This window comes from Pelecanus crispus, chromosome 5, assembly GCF_030463565.1.
Source record: "Pelecanus crispus isolate bPelCri1 chromosome 5, bPelCri1.pri, whole genome shotgun sequence".
NCBI classification, from domain to species: domain Eukaryota; kingdom Metazoa; phylum Chordata; class Aves; order Pelecaniformes; family Pelecanidae; genus Pelecanus; species Pelecanus crispus.
Genome location: NC_134647.1, coordinates 41,630,566 through 41,654,459, shown reverse-complemented (window position 1 = coordinate 41,654,459; position 23,894 = coordinate 41,630,566). Strand labels below are relative to the sequence as shown.

The 23,894-nt window shown below is 50.6% G+C and overlaps 1 protein-coding gene across 1 annotated transcript; it reads left to right on the top strand.

Moving 5' to 3' along the window:
- The first annotated feature begins 6,016 nt into the window (after positions 1 to 6,016).
- MREG (melanoregulin) lies at positions 6,017 to 22,029 on the top strand. Its single transcript, XM_075711404.1, has 5 exons — positions 6,017 to 6,117; positions 10,693 to 10,852; positions 19,514 to 19,604; positions 21,349 to 21,512; positions 21,895 to 22,029. The coding sequence occupies exons 1-5, from the start codon at positions 6,017 to 6,019 to the stop codon at positions 22,027 to 22,029; spliced, it is 651 nt and encodes a 216-aa protein (XP_075567519.1).
- The last annotated feature ends 1,865 nt before the right edge of the window (positions 22,030 to 23,894 follow it).

Genomic DNA, 23,894 nt, shown 5'->3' with positions numbered 1-23,894 from the left:
GTCTCATCTTGATTTGGAAAAAAGCCATTTTGTTTCTATTTTTGTGGCTCGTTTCATTGCACATTAGTAAATATGATACTGAATTCTTTTTCTCAGTGTAATGACCTGACATCCAAGGGAAACAGTGCTGCCTTGTGAAAACAAAACATCTGACATCACCTTAGCCAGATGCTTTGATATTTCTGAAGATTTCCTTTCCCCTCCTACCTTGTTTTGGTGCTGGTGGGGAGGAGCTGCTCCATTTTATCCAGAATACAAATGTCAGTCTCGGAGCAAGCCTGGCTCTGTAATTGCATTCACGCCATCCCCAGCAATAACTTTCTGGCAGAAGAATCTTCCCTAATTCCATTTGGAGAACTCTTAACCGGCTGGTTTTCCTGCAGCTACAAAATACATTACAAAACTCATAAGCACCTTCTAATTAATTATACCTATTTCTCAAATGGAAAACAAATTGTCATTTATTTTCTCCATGACTGTATTTTAAGCCCAGACATTGCAGCTCTGGGCCCTTTGGTTTTCTATCTGGGCCGCTTAAAAAATCATGAGTTTTCTCTTTTCCTTAACAATATAGGAATTCACCCTCCTTCCACCCTTCTTCTCTGCAATGAAGCCAGTGTCCCACTCGCCTCCAGGATATGCCACTCCTACACCAGCCTCTGCCTGTAGGATCCTGTCCATGGGGCTCCAACATTGCCAGATACACCAAGCTACATCTTTCGGAGGATCTCCCAATTTTGGAGGCTCCAAGTACTAAGAGAATTACGAAATGTCTTGTTCGGAGGGTTCAGTTCTCCACCTTTTCTGTGGATAATGCCCTACCTGGAAAACACTCTGGGTCACTTTCTCACACCTACCTAGAGGAATTTGAGGGAAAACCCCAGCTCTGACCAGCTGCATCCTGACGAGTGGATTTTGCTGTCCAGATGGAGAGGAACACCACTTAACCACATCTCGCTAAACTCAAGGTGCCAAGAAGATGTGTGGCATCTGGAGGGATTTGGGATACTCATAGTTTTCTTGTTCCCCTCCTTTCCTCAGGCTGGACGTCTCTGCCTGCTGCTGCTGGCAGCTGTGTAGAGGTGATGCTGCAGGACTCAGCCTCTCGTAGACAACGTGAGTCCTGAAACCTTTTTCCCCGGTAACAGAGGTGCCCCTTTGGCCAGGTCTTTAAACACAGACCTTAAAATTGCAACAGTTCTGTAGCCCACAGCCAAATCACAGCCCTGCTGCTTTTAATTCGGCACCACCACTGTATCCTGCCCCTGCCTGTGGGAGGAAGACAAAGGAGGGGACACACCGACCTTCAGATCTGTGTAAAGCAACACTGTGGCATGAAATAAGTGGCCTCAGTTTTAGAGATTTTGAACACCGAGCAATTCCCCAAGAGCAACTGGGACAAATAGAGTCATGACGCACGTGCTGGCACCACTGTAACTGCTTGTAATGAGCTCCAAGATGTTATCCTGCGAAAAGAAATCCAGACCCAGTGCGCATATCGAGGAATGCGCTGTGCCCACCCTGGTGATGTCCAGGGCCGTATTTCACCCGATGTTGCTCTGACTCCTCAGCATGCCCTGTGGAAGATGCCCAGCCCCATCCTACGCAGCGCTGGCTTGGTGGCGCTGAACCCTGCAAATGGATTGCGTGTAGCATGGAGCTAAAGGAAGAGCAGGCAAATCACCCCGTTGCAGTGCTGCATTTAATTTACAAATTTAATTGTTTTAAATTTCATTTCAGCTTCAATTGGCTCGGCAGCTCTTTGCCGGACCGTGCTAGAGGGAGGATACCTAGAGGGTGGGCAGAAAGGATGAGCAGCCGCCGCAGGAGGGCTGGGCAGGCTGGGGCTGACCTCCCCATCACCAGAATACTGATCCAGGATGGGGCTGGCACTGTGCTCCTTCCTACCCAAGAGCCTTGGAGCTTGGGGTACATGTATTTAGGTCATAACTACACCGAGTCGTCAAAAGAGTCTGTAATCAGCAGGCTCTTGCTCACTAGGAACAAATAAATATGGTGCCAATGTCTCACTCCCGGAGTCCCTCCCTGCCAAGAAGGTAGCAGTGATATGAAAATGTAATGGGACCACAGCGCCCAAGGGGGAATGGGCGAAACACTCAGGACACGCTACTCCCCGGAGCATCGCTTCTGGTTCTGTTGCCTGGGTTATTTACACTGTGAAGAAGCCAGTGATATATTTCTCTTACCTTGTGAAGAAAATTATTTGCTTTTAAGACCCCAGTAAGGCTTTGGCTCTCGGGAGACCTTCCCCTGTTTATTTGTTCTCTGATGGAAAAGGAACAAGATTTATTATCACAATGAGGAATAAAGGGATCAGAAAATACTTGGTATTTCTACACGGCTCTTTTTAAACCTAGAGGGCTCAGACTTTAAATTAATGAAGAACATAATTCTCTTGGCTTACGAGCAGCAGGGCATGGGATAAAATCTCCTTGTAGAGAAGGGAGTTAGCTGCAAATCAAGGATGTCTCAGCTGATTGTATGGCTGTGTGTGTTATAGCTGTGCCTCAAGGCCTCGCCTGGGATTGGGGCTGTCCCTGCCTGCTCCCTGGCACCTGCAACACAGAAAAAATCAGTGCTTGTGTGAAAAGAGAGCCCAGATGAAAGAGAAATCCAGTGGATCAACCAGCGAGGGAGAGGGGAGGGAGAAGGGAATCTCTGCAGTAATGGCTATTTTGGGGAATGTGCATCCGCGCCCCATGCAAGTGTCATGGCCAATTGCTGGATCCTTTTAATAGCAGCTGGCACGCAGGCTGGTTATTCTCATGCTCAAGCACACAGAAGGTTGGAGAAGAAATAAAGGTAGGCGGGGGCAAGCTCAAGGCCAGAGGAGGAAGTCTGTGGAGGCAGAGCACCCTTGACTTTGAAATTCTGCCTCTCCCCACTTAGCTCATCCTGCCAAAAATCCTTCCTTATGAATGATTGATGCACAGTGCACGGGGTAGCTGAAAGCCCTGGCTGGGAGGAAAGCCTCAGTGCTGGGATCTTCCAGAAGCAATAAGAAACAAGTCCTTCTCCCATGATTTCACCTTGCAATTAAGGAAGATGGGAACACTGATTGTGGGGCTGATGAATGAAATTAAATTAAGAAGTCAGGTGAGAATCTGTGGCGGAGCACACTGAGATCTCTCGTTCCCCACGCAGGGACCAGAGGTTCCTCCATGCTTCCTGGCTCATCTTACGTCTTTATTTGCTGGCAAAAGATTATCATTGTCTCCAATTCATTTGTAATTGTAAAGCCATTGATCTCTTGTTACCTGATGGCCTTAAACAGACCCGAATATCCCAACTCACCTTGGTGGCACTGCAATCCAGCACTGCACCCTCTTGGCTGAGTGGGTTCCCAAGGTGGCCGATGCAAAAGAACCAGATGGCGATTTTGGTGTTTGTGGGCACAGCCAGTTCCTGACAGGATCCTGGCAGTCCCATCAGGTTTGTGGCGCTGTTGGCTTTTGCTGTTGAAATTTGTCACCATCTGCAGTTCCAGATGCAGCAACTTGGAGAGAAGGCTGGACCTGGGTGGGAGAAGCAGCACACCTGTATTTTGGCAGCGGGGTTTCTCTTCTCCTTACCAGAAATGGGGTTTTTTTTAGACACCTGAGAGCAAACAAGATCTCAGAGAGAGACAAAGGACTCAGGCTCTAGTGCTTTTCAGAGACCATCAGATGTGAATACTAAGGTTAGACACCTGCTTATATTAAATAGCTTGCGATTGGCAAGAGAAAACCTTGTGCAATAGCTGAGAAGCACCACGTACCTCTGCCTCCAGCTTCAGCCCCTGCGTTTCAGGTGCCCATAGGTTTCCCTCCTCCTGTTTCCTCTGGTGGGTACAGAACTGGAGAGGGGAGGTGAGTCAATAGGGGAAGCCACCACTGATGCTGCCTGGGTTTGTGCGTGATGGCTGACGACTCCTAAATGTGCTTGGGCTGAATTCCCCCTTCTGCCCCTGGCTGCTTCTGCACCCTGGCAGGGGTCTGTGAGCCTCTGTACTCGATTCCCCTGTGTGGAATAACTGTCAGGGAAACCTCGCTAGGGCTGGATTTGGGTGCTACAAAGTCCATGAGATGAGTACGTTCCTTTAGGGCACTTTGCAGCGCTGTTACAAAATGGTTGTGCCTTGTCTAGCACAGAGCATCACTATCCAGGGCTCTTGGGCATCCCAAGGGACCATAAATTCACTGGTGATGAATTAACAAACCCTGGAATTGAAAAGAGGGAGAGAAATGTGAGTTCAAATTGATTTTATTTCACCTTTCCTTGTGTGTGTGTGTGCTGGGCACAAGGATGTGGTAGATTATATTATTATATCTGCTGGGATAAGCAAAAAACTCAGTGGTGTCAGGAAGCTGCTGTACTAAAATTAAATGACTTTGTGGGATGTATGTGGCCAACCACACTTAAGAGCGATTGCTTTGGGGACTGGCTGATACTTGATGGTCTGTTCTGAAATGCAGTCAAACCTGTGGCGACTAAACAACACCCAGGACCCTCTTAATTCAGTATTTAAGCTTTTTTCTTCTTCCTTGGGGTCTGAGCTAGGCACATGATAGGAATATTCATTGTAAGAAAAGGAAAAATAAAGTGGAAGGGAGCAATCTTGTAGGCTCTTCTGCCTCTAAAAACCCCTGCGCCGGAGGGTGGCTGAGTCCATCACCCCCCTGCCCATCTCCCATTGCGGTTCCCAGGACCACAGCCCTGTGTCCTGAAAGCCAAGCGGGAACAAGCCTGGAAGCATAGCAGTGTGGAGGATTGGAAAGAGGGGGTTTCTGGTTTTTGGCACGCTGGGACGGCCAGTGATGGCCCGTTTCAGCTGGGAGGCGTTGCGTTTGCAGCCTCTGGCCCTCGCACCCTTGCTGAAATGGGCATCGAGGAGGGCGCAGGAGGATGCAGGAGGATGCGGGAGAGTGCGGCAGGACGCAGGACTGTGTGGGAAGATGCAGAAGGGTGCAGGAGGATGCAGGAGGGTGCAGCAGGATATGGGACAGTGTGGGAAGGTGCAGGAGGATGCTGGAGAGTGCAGGAGGGTGCAGCAGGGTATGGGACAGTGTGGGAAGGTGCAGGAGGGTGCAGGAGGATGCAGGAGGGTGCAGCAGGATATGGGACAGTGTGGGAAGATGCAGAAGGGTGCAGGAGGATGCAGGAGGGTGCAGCAGGATATGGGACAGTGTGGGAAGATGCAGAAGGGTGCAGGAGGATGCAGGAGGGTGAAGCAGGATATGGGACAGTGTGGGAAGGTGCAGGAGGATGCTGGAGAGTGCAGGAGGGTGCAGGGGGTCGCGGGAGGGCACAAGAGGGTGCCGGAGGACGGAGGAGGGTGTGGGAAGATGCATGAGGGTGCAGGAGGATGCGGGAGAGTGCGGCAGGACGCGGGACTGTGTGGGAAGATGCAGAAGGGTGCAGGAGGATGCAGGAGGGTGCAGCAGGGTATGGGACAGTGTGGGAAGATGCAGAAGGATGCAGGAGGGTGCAGCAGGGTATGGGACAGTGTGGGAAGATGCAGAAGGGTGCAGGAGGATGCAGGAGGGTGAAGCAGGATATGGGACAGTGTGGGAAGGTGCAGGAGGATGCTGGAGAGTGCAGGAGGGTGCAGCAGGGTATGGGACAGTGTGGGAAGGTGCAGGAGGATGCTGGAGAGTGCAGGAGGGTGCAGGGGGTCGCGGGAGGGCACAAGAGGGTGCCGGAGGACGGAGGAGGGTGTGGGAAGATGCATGAGGGTGCAGGAGGGTGCATCAGGGTGCGGGAGGTTGCAGGGGGCTGCAGGAGCGTACAGAAGGGCGCAGGAGGGTGCAGAGGGTCTGGCCCTGAGTCAGCCCGCCCAGGGCCGCCGTGGGAGCGGCTGCTGCTGGCGGGGAAGGGCGGCGGGGGAGGCGCGGCGGGCGCGGAGCCCGGCCCTGCCCCGCTCCCGCTCCGCTCCGCTCCGCTCGTTCGGCGGCGGCGCTGCGGGCCGGGGGAGGGCGCAGGCCGGCCCGCCCAGCGCGGCTCTCCGGCGGCGCCGATGGGGCTGGGGGCCTGGCTGCGCTCGCTGGGCGGCTGCTGCGGCTGCTGCGGCTGCTGCAGCGGGGAGGCGGCGGCGCCCGAGAAGGAGCCCTTGCTCAGGTGAGACCCCCCCACCCCCCTCGCCTAGCCCCCAGCCCCCTTGGAGGGATGGGGCTGAGCCCCCCCCCCCCCCCGCCTTGCGCAGGAGGCGGGGTGCGCCCACCGGAGACGGGTCGCCCGGTCCACGGCCGCGCGCGACGCCCTCTTCGCACCCACGCCGGCACCGTCCGGACCCCAGAGCCCTTTCCCGCAGGTTGGCTGCCCCGTCGCGTCAAGCCGAGCCCCATTTTCCCCCCAAAAACCAAGTTTCCAGTGATTTTACAGCCGCTGCTCTCCGGGGAGAGCTGGCCATCGCCTGCGGGAGCCGGCCGAGGCTCCCAAGGGCTCTCGTCCCGGCGGTACCGAGCCGCTTTCGGTTCTCTTTCCGCCGGGGCTGCCTTGCCGTAGGGGCCGGCGTGTTTCCGACACCTCGTGGCGTGCGCGCCGTGGGGTTTTTTACGCTGAAGTTTCAGCAAGCGACCCAAGAGCCGTGCCTCTTCGGCGCTGCCCCTGCGCCCCTCGCCGCGGCGGCCGCTCAGCTTTTGTCTTTCCGCGGTGGGATTTCAACGGGGGAGGCCGAGGGGCTGAGCAAAAAGGGGGTCCCGCCTGCGAGCGGGGGTGCCTCGGTCCCCGCATCGCTACGCGGGGGGGTCGGGTCCTGCTGCGGGGCGGCTCCGTGCGGCGCAGAGCCCTGCTCCCGGCCCGGGGGTGCGGGAAGGGAGACGCCGCCACGCTGCCGGAGCCAGCTTTGTGTGAAAGCGGCGTGCCTGCTCCTTTCTAGGGAGCAGATTTTTCTCTCCCGCTGTCGATCGCATCTGTCTTGCGCATGGAGCCGTGAGGCTGGGGCGGGGGGGGGGGTGGATTTCGTACAAAAAGATGAAGCCCTGAGTCGTGGAGAAGAGCTGTGAGCTATCCAGGCGCATAAGGAGGTTTTTTTGCATGTGGCAAAACATCTGCGCCCGGGCTTTGCGGCACCTCTCCCTCCTTGCCCAGCTGCCGGCCGGGGTCCTGGCTGCTACCAAAGCCTGCAGCGGGTACCCCAACCCTGGGACGGGGCAGGGACCGTGCTCTCCGTGTGTCATCGGTGGGACAGAGGCATTTCAAGGAGGATGGAATGCTCCCGGTGTGGCCTACATAGGTACCGGCTAACAACAGAGCCGGCGACAGGGCTTGAATGTCCTAATTCTGTGCTGTTAAAGCAGTTACCTAAATAATAACCAGATAATCCTGAGCATGGGGCCTCCAGCCCAGGAAATTGGCATTAACCTAACGAGAGGTGAGCACACGCACGGAGAGGCTCCTTCCTGCTGCCTTGTCAGCCGGAGTGGCTGTCCCTTGCTGAGCACCTTTCTTTAGTAACACGCCTTCCGCCGGCAATCCAATTAATGCTGGCTCTAAGTAGGAAAGCCTGTATAAATGCCGGGCATTCAAAAGGCACCTACTCTGGTACAAGTGTGCCAGCATAATTAATCCAACAGCCTAATCGCTGGCTTGTCCCTCTTTGGGAGGATTTTGGGGTTTTATTTCAGAGCCGGGATCTTGCAGGACCACACTTGCTCTATTTTTATTTTTATCGCAGCTTTGTTTAAAATGAATGACTTGCTTGAGATTTCAGATCTTTTAGCTGAGTTTTAGTTTTTGGGACCTGGTGTTGCTACCGAAATGTTGACTTTATGACGTTTCACCTTATTTTCCCCAAGCGGAGTGATTGCGGCCTCAAAAATCTGATGTGTCAAAGAACGAAGCAGTGAGAAGGAGGTCATATGTGTATAATTAGGTGCATATATTACCTGAGTGTATATGAGGCTGGCTGTAACCCGTGACGAGGGCAGTGAGAGCAGCCAGTGCTGCGCGTGGAGGTAGAGATGGAGTACGGATATAGGCACAGCACTAGTGCAGGGCTGGGAAAAGAAACCCTGGCCAAAATGCAGCAAAGCATCCAGGCTGCCTGGCTGTCTCTCAATGTGGGGAGGTGAGATCTGGCTCAGATGGTGTCCTCAGGATGCATATAAACTGAGAATTTGGGCTCTGAATCCTGAAATGGGTTTAATCTGGACTGAAAGGCCCTTGGAGCAGAAATTTGTTGATGAAGCATTAGCACTCACCATTTTCTGGATAAAGCCCAGGGTGTGAAATGGTCCAAGTCCCCTCTGGTCCTATGGAGACTCCTGTAACCCGCAAAGCAGACTGCCATTCATGTGCTCCTTTTTTTCCTTCCAGTTCTTCATTTTAAATGTTGGTTGTAAGTCCAGCGCGCTCTGGGGGTGCTTGCTGTTGGCAGAGCTGTCCATGCTTGTATGGATTTGCTAACTCCTGGGCACTACCCACATTCCTTACAGGCTGCTGGATGCTCCGTGCCGTGGTTTGGAAATAGAGATGCATTGGGAAGCGCCTTGCAAGCTGTGAGGGAGTGCCTTGTAAAAGCTGAGGCATGTTAGTGTTATTGCCAAATATTGGTTTTTAAAGTAAGTCGGATGTTAAGGGTACTGGTAACTCACTGAGCGGGAAGAAGCCTGTCAAAGGCAAGATGGGACTGAACTCATGCTGATAGCATGGATGGCTCCTGAGTGATCCCTTCCAGGCTGGGATCCTGCCTACTCCCTTCCAGGCTGGGATCCTGCCTGCTCCATGTTTGAAAAATGGTTTGAGTAAACCCATGCTGGCTCTGGTGTAGGAACAGCTGAGTTATTCTATCCACACCCTCCAAGTTAAGTTTGGTTGCTTGTCTTTAATGAGAGATTGTAAGAGATTATCTTTTCCCTTATTACCTGTTGCTCAGGTTTTTGGCTTGTTGAAAGTCTAATTAGCCTTCCTCCAGGAATGCTGATGTGAATGATTTTTTCCTATTTTATCTATGTGCTGGAGCTCATCTTAGCATCTTTTTTATGGCTTGGCATCACAGCTGAAGCACCTGCAGTGTTATCTGAGGTTTCACTGGATGGGTTCCTTGCAAAAAGAATGAGGTTTGGGTAGCAAACAGAATAAACAGTGGGTTGTTCTAACAAGAAGCGAGCAGGGATTGGCGCAGGATGGCTGATGAGGCTGTTGAGTAAGGCCAAAAATATTTCTCAGTTTACATTGTTTTTCTCATGCATCTGGATGTCTTGATTAGAAACATTATGGAAATACTCTGCTAAAAGTTCTCCCAGCAGAATTAAATAATCCTATATGAAAAAAATGCACGTCCCAGTAACAACATAAAGCCGTACAACACAGAACTGCCACCAGTGCAAAGAAAAGGTCCTTGCCTTGGCAGGGACAGCCTTCCCAGAAGATGATGCTCTGCTTTGCTGACTGCTAAGCAAATAAAGCCAGGAGTTCATAAGCAGGCTGAGGACATTTCCATCCCCAAAATAAAGATGGGGCTACACGTCCCTTCTATGCCTTGGCACAAGTCATTGCACAGCTCAGTGCATTGCCGTACCTCTCAGGTAGGAGCTGCTAGGGCGTGTTTTCCCCTGTGGGGATTGCCTGCTTGGTTCGGTAGGGTTTGGGCTGCTGGGGAGAAAACAGAGCCGTGGGGTCACACAGAAACATGGTCATGGAGGTGGGACTTCTAGAGACCATCCAGTCCAACCCCTGCTTGAGCAGGGTCAGCTGGAACAGGTTGCCCAGGACCGTGTCCGGTTGGGTTTTGAGTGTCTCCAAGGATGGAGACACAACCTCTCTGCAAAACCCATGCCAGTGTTTACCCACCCTTGCAGTAGAACATTTTTTTCTTATGATTAAACAGAATTTCCTATATTTCAATGTGTGTCCTATCATGGGCCACCACTGAGAAGGGTCTGGCTCCACCTCCTTCGCTCCCTCCCATCAGGTATTTATACACATGGATAAGATCCCCCCACGCCATCTCTTCCCCAGGCTTAGCAGTCCCAGCTCCCTCAGCAAAGGTGGCACGTATTTTGTCCAAAATAAAACCGTGCCCAACAGCACTGCCTTTGAGGAGAAGATGGGTAGAAGCTGCTTCTTTGGCCAAGAGGCAAGGGAGAGGCTTTGCATGCGGCCTTGCATGCGGCCATCCCCTTGCCTGCTGCTCAAGGCATACCCCTCTGCACACAGAATCTCTGCGGGGACAGATCGTGCCGCTGGGATCTTGGCACGGCTGCAGGGTTAGCTGAGCAGAGTGAAAATACCCTCCGGAGCCACTGGGATTTTTGAGTCTAAGTTAATTAGAACTGTTCCCACATTAAGCTCAGAGAGGCTGGGGGGGCTTGCACAGGTTTGGGGTGGGAAGGCGAGATGGGGAGCAGGGCAGGGGGCTGCAGGAGCAACGGGGAGATGCCACCTTTCATCCTTGCAAATGGATGCTCACAGTTCCTCCATCCTAGCTGCTCAAATAATATCTGATGTCTTTGGTTTCATGGCAGCACAGCCTGGTTTGAGCCATGACTTGTGTGGTCAGGATGTTTGCTAAGGTGAAAAACTCTGACTGCCTTCCCATTCCCCCTCCTCCTCTTCCTCCTCTCTCCCAGGCAGCACATTGGGCTGCGAGAGGGGATGCCACAGAAATGGGCACTTTACCCGGGGAAGGTAAAAGGAGGCAGTGCGATGCTGCAGTAGCTAATGCTGCCTTGCCTCTCCCCCTCTCTGCAGTAACAACAACCCCTACGCCTCCTTTGGAGCCACGCTGGCACGGGATGAGGAGCAGAACCTGTGGAGCACCCCGCACGACGTGACCCACACAGAGGCGGATGACGACCGGGTGCTGTACAACATGATCGTGGTCAGGAACCAGCTGGACAAGGACTCGGAGGTGAGGCGGTGCTGTTCCTCACGCTCGGGTTTCACTGCAGACCAAGGCTCCGTGCTTTCGTCGTCCCTTTATTTAAGTACCCATTAAGCCACTATAAAGACCCCAAGGTCCCCCAGTGTGGCTCACATAGGCATCAGGTCATCTTCTCTGCTCCATCACCCTCCAGATTTTATCCTGTATCTGGTGTGGATGCATCGGTAGCCATCTCATCCCTGGGAAGCTCGGGGATGACTCCGGCAGCTGAGCCAGAAAAGCCGCCCTGAGCTGGGATGCACGATGCCCTGCAAGCACCTCTATACCACCACCACCACCCGTGCTGGGACCCCCAGCTCAATTTCCTAGCTTCACAGGCTGCTTTTTTTGTCTGATATTTCTCTGGTTTGGCCTTTCCATGATCAGACTGGCATTAACCCTGCCTGCAGTGGTGTTTGCCTGGCAATGGCAGTGCCTGGAGCTGAGCTGCCGCTCCAGTGACGTGTCAAGTTAAATACTCCTCTAATGGATTGTACGGCAATTATCGAGAAGCGGAGAACTGGCACAGCTCTTAGCACAGAAGGGAAAAATCATCACTGTTACATAAAGGCTGTTTTGCAGCCCTGATTTCCTTCGCTAAAGCACTTCTGCGCAAAGGAGATTTCAGTGGCCTGATTAGGAGCAGGCTGTAGCAAATAGTGACACATTTTCCCCTCTCTGATTGCTTTTAAGACTTCAAAATGTTTGCAGGAAAGCCTGGAGGCTTCACATTTAATTTCAACATCATCCCTCTTCATCCAAGAGACCACAAGACTGTAACTCTTCCTCCTGTGATAGTCCCCTTAAACCACAAGCTAGCTCAGCTTTCACGAGAAGCCTTAAACTCCAGAGGTACAGCTGAGATCAAAATTATAATTTTTAAAACTTAAAATGAGATAATGCAACCCTTGTATATAGTTGGCCAGAATCCCCGTTTAATGTTTTTGGTTTTTTTTTTGGTGGGGGTTGACTTAATTGTGGTATTTACAATTGTTGGGTTTGTAACAACGTCTTCATGGCTGCATGTAACCTTCACAGCTATTGCAGCTATAACTGAAGATACCCTCTTCCCGCCCCCCCCCCCCCCCCCCCCCCCCGCTTTCTCTGTCTTGCAATTGCTTGTTGTAGGGAAGACAGGGAGCTTCATCCAGCCCAAACTGGCTGAAGGAAACGAGGACAACTCCATTTAGGGGGCTGCGCCGGTCCTGGGCTGTTCAGAGCTGTGTGTACTTCAGGGCAGCGCTGAAGCTCATCATTTCAGGTCGCGCCCAGTCGAGCGGCCTTTTAACTTGATTTAGGGCTCATTATGAGGCAGGCCTCCTAAAAGCTATTATTATTTATAAAGCAGTATCATAAGTGGATGGTCTGCTAAAAAGATGGCTCCTTGGGCAAAGGAGTGTTGTGTGTCAGCCTTGCTCAGGTTGCAGAGGAGAGCATCAGTTATGGGTGAGCAAGAGAGCGCTCCTGCGCCTGCCTGTCCTAAACCTGATGCGCCTGCCTGTCCTAAACCCAGTGTGCCTGCTTGTCCTAAATCCAACGCTTTCCCTCTGCCTTCAGCATGTCCGTAGGGTTTTTAGTGGGTCTGTGCAGTTGCCATGCCTGCCACTGAAAAAGGAAAGCACAGAGAGCATGGGGCCTCCTCTCCACAACGAATGTAAGATCACATACCCTGTTTTTTTATGTAGTGCAATTAATAAAAAAGCCTGAGGAGTACAACATCAGGCCAACTTCGAAGAAAGCCAACACATGATATGTTTGATTTGAATTATGGCACAGTCCCTTTACAGTTAATGATTGCCAACCTCTCTGCTGTTTTTCTCTTACCGCTAGGGAAACTGAGGCACAATATATAAGTCCAGAAAGCTGCTGCAGTTTCCAGCTGCAGCTTTTTCTGGGCGGCAGAACAGGGAGGGACTTGGCCGGCAAAGCCGACATTCCTGTGTTCGGCCCTGGGTGCCGAAATCTCTCCTTACTCCAGTGAGCATGTTAAAACTAGGCCAGATTGCATTGCCGTCCCCTCCTAATGAGGCTTCAGCCCTGAGAGAGAGAGAAAAAAAGTCTAACTGGAAAACAGCACTGGGCTGCAAAAAGCCGTAATCTGCTTTGGGAGCTGCGCTGCTCCCAAAGTCCCCGGGGAGAGTGTGTGGATGCTGCAGGACAGGGCACGAAGGAACCGTTTCTTGTTTATGCAGGGCACAAGCATTACAAAACCATAGGTCCTTTTTTCTTCTTGGTTAAAATTGGTCTGAAAGGAGAACTTGTCCCTGTATTTCTGCTCCTTCATTTAACAAAGAAATTTCGGCATGCTGTGCACTTACTGTGTGCTTTGCCATTCCCCACCTTTATCTTTGGGATTTCCTAGGACAGGACTTTGGAAGGATCCCAAAGAGCAGTTCATTCTATGTCACGTGTGTTTCGCCTGTATGGCACCACCTCAGCCTCAAACCAGTATCGTGTTTTTCTTAATCTAGCTAACCCACTTCTGCTTTCCTGGGTATTTTCTTTTTTTTTAACATGGTTGTTCACATAGTGACAAGGTGCTGCAAGCTAGGACAGGAGAAGCGGTGGGCCAGGGTGCAATGGTGACGTCGGCACAGTGCTGGACGTGAATAGGCATGGTCCATGGTAGCTCTCTCCTGGCCTGGGTACCTCTGCGCCGTGGATTGCTGTAAATCAATAAAGCAAACTGTGTATATGAAGGGCCAGGCGCACCGATGCCGAGTGCACCCTGTAGCTCAATCAATTTTACGTGTATTAAATCATTGGTGGTGGGGCTGCTAACAACTCACAGCATTGGTGTCCTCCCTTGGGGTCAGTTCCTTGTGCCCACCGTGGGGCTGGACCCATACCCAATCCACACGGAGTCATTTCTCCTTCCTGCCCCCTTCTGATGGCCACACTCCAGGAAATTTGGCAGCTCCAGCCCAAACTCCGTGCGACCTTCGCTTGAGTAAGGATGGCAGGGCTGCTCCACCATGCTCCTCGCTGAACCAGGGCAGCAAGCTCTTCAAAGCGAGCACTGTGACGTTGCGGGTGTGCCCTGTTTCACGCCCGCTTGCTCGTCCTGCTCAGTGCTGTGTGCTGGGAGTGACGGCTCAGGGGGCCGTTGGCCATGGTGGAGCCTGCTGGAGCACCCAGCGGTTGCAAAACCCACTGTGCGATAGGGACATGAGGCAAGATTCGCTGGAGCCTTCTAAAACCATGAGGACTGAGCAACTAGCAGCTCCGCATTTCTCTCTGCTTGAGGCCAATGAGTGTGGTGTGCTTGAATGCATTTTTGGAAGCAAAGTGTGGGCAAGGGAGAGTGTGTGCAGAGAAAACCAGAAAAGCTGCACCTGAAGGGCTGGCTTAAGGGGGCTGGTAAAGCTGATGCAGCCTTTGGAGATCAAAGCTGTCATCAAAGCTTTTGAAGGCTGGGGTCAACTTTTCAAATATGGAAAAAATGTTTTTTTCCTGCTCCTGCCATGTGGCATCGTTGAACCTGTTGTGGTATAAAGTAAGACGCTAAATCTGGAGGTGAGATGAGGACCACTAGGAAAACAGGATGTTATTTAAGATGCTGCATAGGTACAGGCCAAGTCACTGTTCCAGCATGTACCCTGCTAATGCGGAGAAAAGTGTTTTATGGGGAAGGGGGACTGCTGTGGCTCCAATGTTAACAGCAAGAGCTGGGCTTATTTGGCTTATGTGCATGGTGTGGCAGATGTCCCCCTCCACAAAGACCAGTTTGTAGTGGTCCTGGTGCCTCAGTGTCTGCTGATGGGGTGCGTGGAGTTACCCAGCCGCAGGCAGAATGCCTGGGCTGTCGCACTGGTGCTGGCTTCAGGGAAGGACCCGGAGTTAGGGCCGCTGCGCCACAGGTCTGTGAACAGAAACTGAAGGTGGGGTTTTGCCTTATGACTGAGGAAGAAACACTGTTCTTATGGCTTGTTGTAAATGCAACATTTCTTTCTTCTTTTGGGTTATTCCCTTGGGGAAGGTGGGATCATAACCCCACTAGCAAAGGCAATTCCTCAGCCTGCATATCTGCTGGGGGCCAGGCTAACAGAGCTGTGCTGGCATGATCCTCCTGGCAAGCCCATTACAAGCTGACAAGGCCTATTTTTTTGCTTCCTCCTGCTCTCCTGCAGGATTATTCTTTTTTAAACACGTTACAGAGAAGGTCAGTATTGTGACACACTGTTGCTGGGGCATAGAGAGGTGATGGGATTTGCCCGGGGTTGGGGATGCTGGTTGGGGAGCCCAGAACTGACCCACTTAATACATTCAAAAAATTATGAACTCCTGCATGCCCCTCTTAAAACTGAACCCAGTTTAAGCTTATTCCAAGCTGAGATGTCGGTTGATGGTTTAGTGTATGAGTGTGGATCTAGAGTTTGTATTTGCTCTACTCCTTCCAGTGGGGCCAGTCGCAGAGCCAGAGTAGGATCACCCCTAGATGTGGCGTGGTACCTGCCTGGACTGGTATTTTGCAGTCTTTCCCTCATAACTCTGTTTTGACCTCATTTCCAAAATCACTCTTGAACAGAATGGTGACACCAATTGCTTTCAAGGGAATAAAGGAGAAGGCTTTGGTAGACGATTGCTTTGGCAACATGAGGAAAGCTACCCACTAATTAGGAAATTTCCATATGAGCAGGGATGAAAAGTTGGACAGTGCTTGCCTGTTCTTTTGGCACATTTTTTCCCAGCGTGCTCGGTTATGTACCAACCTAGCTTATATTTCATGCCCAGCATTTCCTCATTTCCATTTGGCATTTGCAGATTTAGTATATCACACTAGAGAGTCCAGGGAAATTTTCCAGGTAACCATTTGAAGGGCTGAGTGCTCAGAGGAGAGAGGCAGCAGGATTTCCCTGCTGCTCCTGGGATGTTCTTGACTCATCCACAAAGGGTTTTCCCCCGCCCCCACTGGTATATGTTGTGCCCTCCTATGTAGGCTTAAAAGGGCAAAACTGGTTACAAAAAAACGGGGCCAGGAACTGCAACCTGCTTTGGTTTCCTGTGGTTAATTCAGATTTTGGCAAAAGGGTGTTTTTCTTAAAGGGTTGATTTTCAGTTCATCACTGGGATGTCCCAGACCTGTAGAAACACCAAGGGGTTTGGTGAAGACCAGTCTCCCACTGAACTTTCCCAGTACTGTGTGCGGGAAGCCTCCTCGCCGCTCCAGAAGTTACATCTAACTAGGCAAGAGGCAGGACAGGGAACGAAGGTTAACAAGAAAAGCAAAATGAAGCTAAGTTTTGGGAGAGAGCTGCTTGTCCCATGCCTGCATACAGGCTCGGACAGCTCGCTGGAAGGGATTCCGGGGGGGTAGCCAGCCCGGGATGCGGCACAGAGGGCAGCCTGCTCCGGCCTTGCTCTGCCCAGGGCTGCCCAAGGACCGGCATGCCCTGTCCTGCATCTCACCGGTGCCCTGGCACACCGCAGCGGCCCCGTCACAGCCGCAGTAAGGGCTGAGGGAGCGCGGGGTTTGGTGTGGAGCCCCGGCTGCCTGCCCTGGGGCTGCCTGGCAGGAGGTGCTGAGCAGCCTTGGCCTCGTGATGCCGCCCGGCCCCGACCAAACGCTCCCTCCCCAGGTCACCTCTTGGTGACTCATGGGATGTGCATGGGGAACACCCTCCCCAAAGTCTCTGATTGTTGCCCTTTCCTATGCGGAGATGCAGGGCTGAGCAGGCTTTGCTCTTCCTCTGCTGTGTAGTTAAAGGGAGATGCTTTCTAGAATAATTTTTGGGGTGGAAAGATGCTCTTAGCTTTATTTCCCTCATTAAAGCAACACAGAGGACTACCCCCTGCCCACAGCTTTTGGGGTGTCTCTGCTATAAGGACTCACCTGCAAAAACCTGGTGCTTTCTAAGGCTGATGGAGAACAGGGCATGAGTCCCTTCGAGAGCTTAGCCCGGAGCTGCCCATCCTCACCCTGATAATCTCTGCTGTCTCTAGTTGCTTTTCAACAACTGGCACCATGTGCAGGATCCTCCTCCCAGCTTTCTCTGGGGAAACATAAATACATTCAGCTCCACACACAGGCAAAAGAAATACCACCAAAACAAGAGGTCCCCCCTCCAGGCACCAACGTTAAGCATAATTTTCTGTACCAAAGCCACTCCTTTGCATACTCCCCAAATTCTTCATCAGCAGGACTAAATATGCACTGTATTCGCTTCCATAACGCAACTCAGTAACTACAACGTACAAGAAAGCCATAACCTAGATTCTCTTAAAACAAAAATAGACAAGGGAAAACACACTGCTGTTAATCCAGAGAAAATCAGGAGCAGCTTCCCTGCATGCTAAGCACTGCTCGCTGTTCAGCATAGCGAGGAGTCTGGCTCGCTACTGTGGGGGGGAGAGGGGGTAAATCCTTACAGCCCTGAAAGCTGCTGCCTGGCAAGCTGTGTTTTGGGGACAGGAGCATCTGTCCTACCCCCCCCGCCCCGCCCCGGCTCACTAATTTGGCAGTGTGAAGCATGCCTGCAATCATTGTCTGCATTAAAGCACTCGTTTATCTCTGTGGGAGGGCAGAGACACGCAGCTTATTTCCCTACCGGTATGCCCAGACTGGTTTGCCCTCCTTTCTGCTTATACCGTGGGGTCATGAGCAGGCTGAGATGTTTCCAAGGGATCCCTCCCAGTGGGGACCGCAGCACCATGCAGCCTTTATTCTCTTTCTTTAAAACTTTCAAGTTTGCAATAAACTTCCCACAAAGCTTTAATACAACAAAACCCCTCTTTTCTTTTTCACTGAGAGGAGCTTAATTCCTAGCTACAAGCTGGTGTTGTGGGAGAGAGGAGTCTTGTCCCTGCCTCGTTTCTCTAGCGAAGAGCTGAAGAGGCGTCTTGATGCCTTGCACTGGCAGCCAGGTGCCCTCCTGTGCAAACAGAAAAGCTGTTTTCAAGTACTGCTGCAGTCAAGAGAGAAACGGAGCTCTGGTTGGCAAAGCTAGCTTGTTGCGAGCAGCAACACAAAGCTAAAAATGAAGAGGATTTTGCTGTCCAGGAGGATGAGCAGTGCAGAGCAAGTGGCTGCAGGTGGAGCCATGTTTCCTCGGCTCTCCTGACCTGAATTCACCAATGTTTTAGCCCTACCGGCTGCTTCTTCCAAAGTGTAATCTCCAAGGGGTTCCTACAGCTATCACTGAACAACAAGAAAACAGGCTCGTCATTTAATTCTCTGCAGTCGTGGCATGTCAGCCAGGTTCAGGAAAAAAAACACTAAGAAATCTCCAACTCTATCAAATCAAGTAAACTCTTTAAGGCACCAGGTATCAGAAAACCAGCGGGATTTCTAAAGCACAGCCTACCTTCATGGGTATTATTTAACCCCTTTGAACCCAGCATGTCACGTCGGAAAATCCCAGGGAGACAGCACAGATTAACACCTATTTATTCTACAAGAGTCCATCTATGTAATCTGTTGCTGAGAAATTAGATTAATTAAGGTTGTTAGTGCAGGGAAATTATCTGAGTGATGTTATGACCCACTGTGTGGATGCTTCTGTAAATGCATCCTTTTCAGTGTGTGTGTTGATTAAACTCAGCTGGGAAAAATACTCCTGGTTTTCTTGCAGAATACATGCCTTTCCACAGGAATGCATACTTGTACAGATGTGTTTAATTGTGCTGGTATAACTTTAATAAATAACCTCAAAACCTTCCCCCTTAGATGCTGTCCCATTATGCAGATACAAAGCTTGAGGTGAAGTGCAAGGATTTAAGCTGTATAGTTAAGCGAGGCATTAACTGCAGCAACTGGCATCACCAAGAATAGTTATTATATCAAACGACTCCAGCTCAGTCCTCAATCATCCACGTGCATCCCTCTGCTCTGCTGTTTAAAAATGGGCACTCCAGCCTTTAAAACAAGTCTATTTTTCTTGTTTTCCAGTACTTTTGAAAACCCGCCTATTCCAGTTAAAATGCCAGAGGGCTGAGCAGTTTGGAGAAGCCACTGTATGTGTGACCAAACTGAGAGCAGTAACTTTTTTTTCAAACTTCTGGTTTCCCTTGGGCTATCATCAGCTGTAAGAAAATGTGCCATGCCAGTTTAACTGCACGGATATGAAAATAAGGTGTTGCAATAGTATATAGAAGGTAATTATTAATATATGGTCATGCTTTCTCAAACTGTTAAAGGCCAAATAAGGTATTCTCACAACTTCAGGTTTTGATACTAGCAGGGGTGTCAAGGTTTGGGGTAAAGGGCTTTGGACCAAAGAGACTGAAGTCTTTCAAATGAAGTACATTTGGAAGTTCATGCTGTTCTCCAGCCTAGGACAGCGTTATAATTTCCAGCGCAGAGCTGGAATTACATTCTCCCTGTCTGACCGAGGAGACCACTTCGGTCATCAGCAACACCTAAGCTAAATTCTGTAATCCAATTTCAAGGTAACTGGAAGCCTGTTTTGTACATGGAGAGAAGTTACAGAGATACTTTACCAAATGTCAAGCTAAAGTATTCTACGCTAGTCAGTATAATTTCTTCTAGGGGCAACAGCAGCCTGGCCATCAACCTTCACATTGATCCCTCAGTGACAACATCAATAGTTCAACTCTGGCTCCATTTCTAAAAGCTGAAATTCCTAGAAAAGCAGCAGAGACCTCCCCACATGCAAGTGACTGAGTATCTCCTTCTGCTTTGCTTTACAGGAATGGCAAAAGCTCAACTATGATATTTATACCTTACGGCAGACCCGAAAAGAAGTGAGAAGCAGGTGGAAACACATTTTGGAGGATTTAGGTAAGCTAGAGGACAAAAGGATGTCATTTGTGTGGTACCAAATGAGAAGTCCCATGATAGCTGAGGATGGGAATGGCTCTGCAAAATCAGGCTGGTAGAGGAAAAGGGGAGGAAAATAAAACAAGGTTGCTGAGCAATGCTGCCAGGTAGCCCACACGGCAGCTGCGAGCCTGTGGGAGAATCCTCAGAGCTCAGGCACAGCTGAGAAGAGACAGGGCCAGCGTGTCTGCAGGCACGTCAGAAAGCCCACAAACCACAATGAGCAGGAGAACCTTTCAAGCCCATAATAGCATGCACACTCATCCATTTCAAGCTTCCTTGTGGAAACTTAGCAGGGATACCTGCGGGTTCATCCTGTTTTTTTCTAAACAAGATAAGCAAGGTGACATAACTATTCCTTTCAGATTTGAAACGTAGATACATCTGTTTTCCTTCCGTAGCCCATGCCAGCTGATCAGAGCTAAACTACCCACTTTGTCTGCTCCTAAGTAAATTTGAAATATTCTTTCATCATGAAATTTCTCAACAGTGACCCTCCTACTCCTGCTATTTCCTAGCCTGCAAACAGTGAATTGCACCCACCAGTCCTTGTGCTCAGGTGCTGCTCCTCTGGAGAAGGCAGTGGCGGGTGTGACCTGGTTTTCCCAATTGCCTTGCAGCGCGTGACACTCGGGCCAAGGAGGTGTGCCGTGTGGCACATCAGCTTGGTGACTTGCATCATGCTCTGGAGGTGGTTGGGAGCTAATGAGAGGGGGACGTGTGAGTCAAGCGCACTTGTTGGGCTGTTCAGGGATATTATCACTGGGAGCAAAAGAGATGGGTATCTGTCTCAGCCGCTCCTGCCCTACCTGCTGTTCTGGCATCTGGAGGGGAGGAACATTATAAATTCATAACTAGGTATCAGCGTTCATCTTCACCCAGGTGCTCGCACAGCCTGTACAGACCAACCATGGGAGGGATCATTTGACATCCTTACATCTGTTACTGCACGTTGACAAAGGCTCTCCCACATCTCCCTCACGTCCGCAATGGCTCCGGAGCTGTTTTGCAAAGGGTGGGGAAGCTCAAGGCCGGGGATCGTTTGGCCTTAGCGAAGCTACACATGCAACCAGATGTGAAACCTGCTATCTTTTGTTACCTAGACCTGTGCTTTAATCATAAGACCACCACTCTTTCCCCATAAATGTTTTCAGGTGAGACGCAATACCACCAGCTCCCTGGAGCTGAACAAGGAGTTAATGGTAGCCATTACATTTAAAGATCCCTGCATTCATTTTCCCCCTTTCCTTCCCTGGATACCCTTCCTATAAGACATGCTGACTGCTACAGGAACAATTACGCATGCATTCATTACTGCTGCAGGTTTTTATTACTGTTACCTCCCAACAACTTATAGGCTTAGTTGCTGGGGTGCTCAGGAAGCCTCACCAGCCATGAAAGCTCTGGCAGCATCAGGAACACACAAAAGCTGAATCAGCACCCTGGGGGTGGATGTTCATATGCCTTTCCTGGAACAACAAACTTGCTCTGAATAGGTTTATATTTTTTTTTTCCCCAACAGCAAGCTCTGCCCCAAGTGCAGCCATGGAGCGTGCCTCAACGAGATGCTAGTTTGTTTTAGCAAGCAGGGAACGCAGCAGCCCAAGGTGGAGGGGGTATAGGGAACCTTGCAAGAGCCTGGAGGGCTCAGGGATGACCCTGCTCACATGTTTTGGCTCGCTTCTGTAACACATCTCTTTCCCAGGTTTCCAGAAGGAAGCGGACTCCCTCTTGTCCGTGACCAAACTCAGCATCATCAGCGACTCCCAGAACATGGGCAAAGCCCGGGACATCCTGTTAAAGCTCTCTGAAGAGACAAACATCTTCCCGACCAGCTGGGAGCTTTCTGAGCGCTACCTCTTCGTGGTGGTGAGTAGCTCTGAGTGTGCCTTCCTCCCTGTGGCCCCCATCTCTGCAAGTGAGCTCAAATGAAGGGGAGCAGATAGGTGAACTGCACCAGAGGATGCTCAAATACATGGTGGCGTCTGGGGCATCCCCATCAGATGTTGCACTTGTAGCTTGGCTGTTCAGCTTCCTTGGAAATGTCAGTGCTGTAGTACCGTAAATTTGCCCCCCCCCCCAAGTTCCTTTAAGCCTGTGCAACTGGGTACTCTTGCAGCCTGTTAATGAAGTGGGAAAAGATTAGACCTAACGCCTGGCTTAACCTGAGAGCAGCCTTAGAGGGAGGACCCTGACCAAGGAGCTGCCCAAAGCAGCCTGTAGTGACTGTAAAATCCTGTTGCTTTGGCAGGATCGGCTCATAGCTCTGGATGCTGCGGATGAGTTCTTCAGGATGGCCAGCATCGTGTATCCAAAGAGACCCAGCAGGGAAAGAGTGGACGATAGCCAGAAGGCCCCGCAGTGCATCTCTGTCATGATGCCCTGAGGAACGTGCCTTGCTGGTGCAAGATGGACAGTGGGTTTCTTTCCCTCCGGGACCGGGCTCCTCTGCCGAAGGGTTAGCACAAGTAGTGCCACTCCTTGTTTTCCTTCAGAGAAGCAAGTGGGCCAGCCGGAGCAGAGCAAGGAGGTCAGTGAGCCATGCCCCATCAGGAGGGCACAGGAAGACAGATGCTGGCCCCGAGGTGCTCCCAGGCAGAAGGGAGCAAGAACTGCCGTAGCATAGCCCCGGTGGGAGACCGCTAGCCTAGTCGTCTATGCAGTAGGCAGAAGGGGAACCTGCCATGCCAGGCATTGCTACCAGTAGCTGCAAAAGTTGAGATGCCTCTAGTTACAAGAGCTGTGAGGAGGTCCATGTTTCCACCGGTACCTGCCGCTGTCTGCTCCCTCGACCCTGCTAGCTGGGAGAATCAGCGAGGAAGGAAAAATACCTCAGTCGTCTACAACTCTGTGATGTTTCTTTGTGCACTGGTCCCCTTCCTCATCCCCAGCCCGTGGCAGCCCCACCAGGCAGGTCCCAGGGGATTTGGCAAAGAGGGAGGAGCAGCGTGTAGCCAGGAGAGGAGTTAGTGCCAGGCGGCAAAGCCTTGGAGCAGTGTTGCAGTTGGGTGCTGTGTCCCCTGCCATTAGTGGTTTGGAGGTTTTTGTGTCGGGGGGTGCTCAGCCTGACATCTTAAAAGAAGGTAGATTTTAGGAAGGTGCCAAGGTCAGACCTGCTGAGAATTTGGCTCCTGTAATATCCTCAGATTGGTTGCCCAACATCTTAATTAATTTCTGAAATTTTTGGTCTTAATTGCATAACTCCCTCCCCCACTATAAGGCTGCATGTACTGTCAATATATGCAGTCCCTGCTGTTAATGAAGATTTTTAATGAACACCCTTGATATCTTGGGGTTTTGTCTTGTAATGAGCAATAATTTTAAAACACTGGATTTGATCTTTTAAAAACAAGTGGAAGTTCTTCACTGATTAACACATGCTGCTATTTGGCCAGTTGAAAATGCTGGTTACAGAGGACCTCCCAAAATAGCAAAACAGAGCTTTTATTTGTTTATACCTACAGTGTTTGGAAAAAAAAATATATATATTTATGAATTGTTTCTGTTTCTCAGTGTTCCTGGGAAACATTTTTGTCAACTCAGGACATCAGTGAAAACTGAGTTTAATAAACAAAACACATTACAAAACCAATGTTTCTTACTCTCTCTGTAACCCTATTCAGGCAACAACATTTCTCTTGACTGCTGATAGCAAAAGGGCTGGGGTAGTTGTAAAGCATATGCCTCTGCAACCTGTTCTCCGTACACTTACAATTACCCATTGACTTGTCAGAGTAGGGTCGTTTGCCAGCCTAGGACTAAAGTCTTCATAGGAGATGATGGGGATTGAATTTAATTTCAGTGGGATTTGGAGTTAGGTGTCCAGTTCCCATTGATTTTTTTTTAGCAGAAGGTCAGCTGTGCTTTGGAAAACGTCCGATGTTTTTATAGAAAATAAACTTCAGTGCATGGCATCTCCAGGGTTTGATTTGAACAAACTGTTGCAGAACAGAGATCCAGCGGTCTGAGGAACACTGTGCCAAAGTACACAACACCACCCAAAAGTCAGCCCTTGGGATGTTATCACTTTATAGTACTACATGTTACGTAAAACCACCTGATGAGTTTCTAAATCTCGTGGGCAAGGAGAAGAGACATCGTATTGCAGTGTTTGCGCAATGGAGGTTGCCATTAAGCGGTGCCTTTACAGAAACACCTTGCTGTCACTTGTAGCTGTGAAACCGGTTCTGATGTCAACAAAATGCAATTTGTTGTAACTGAATAGGACAGAAACTGCCTAGAAGAGACAAT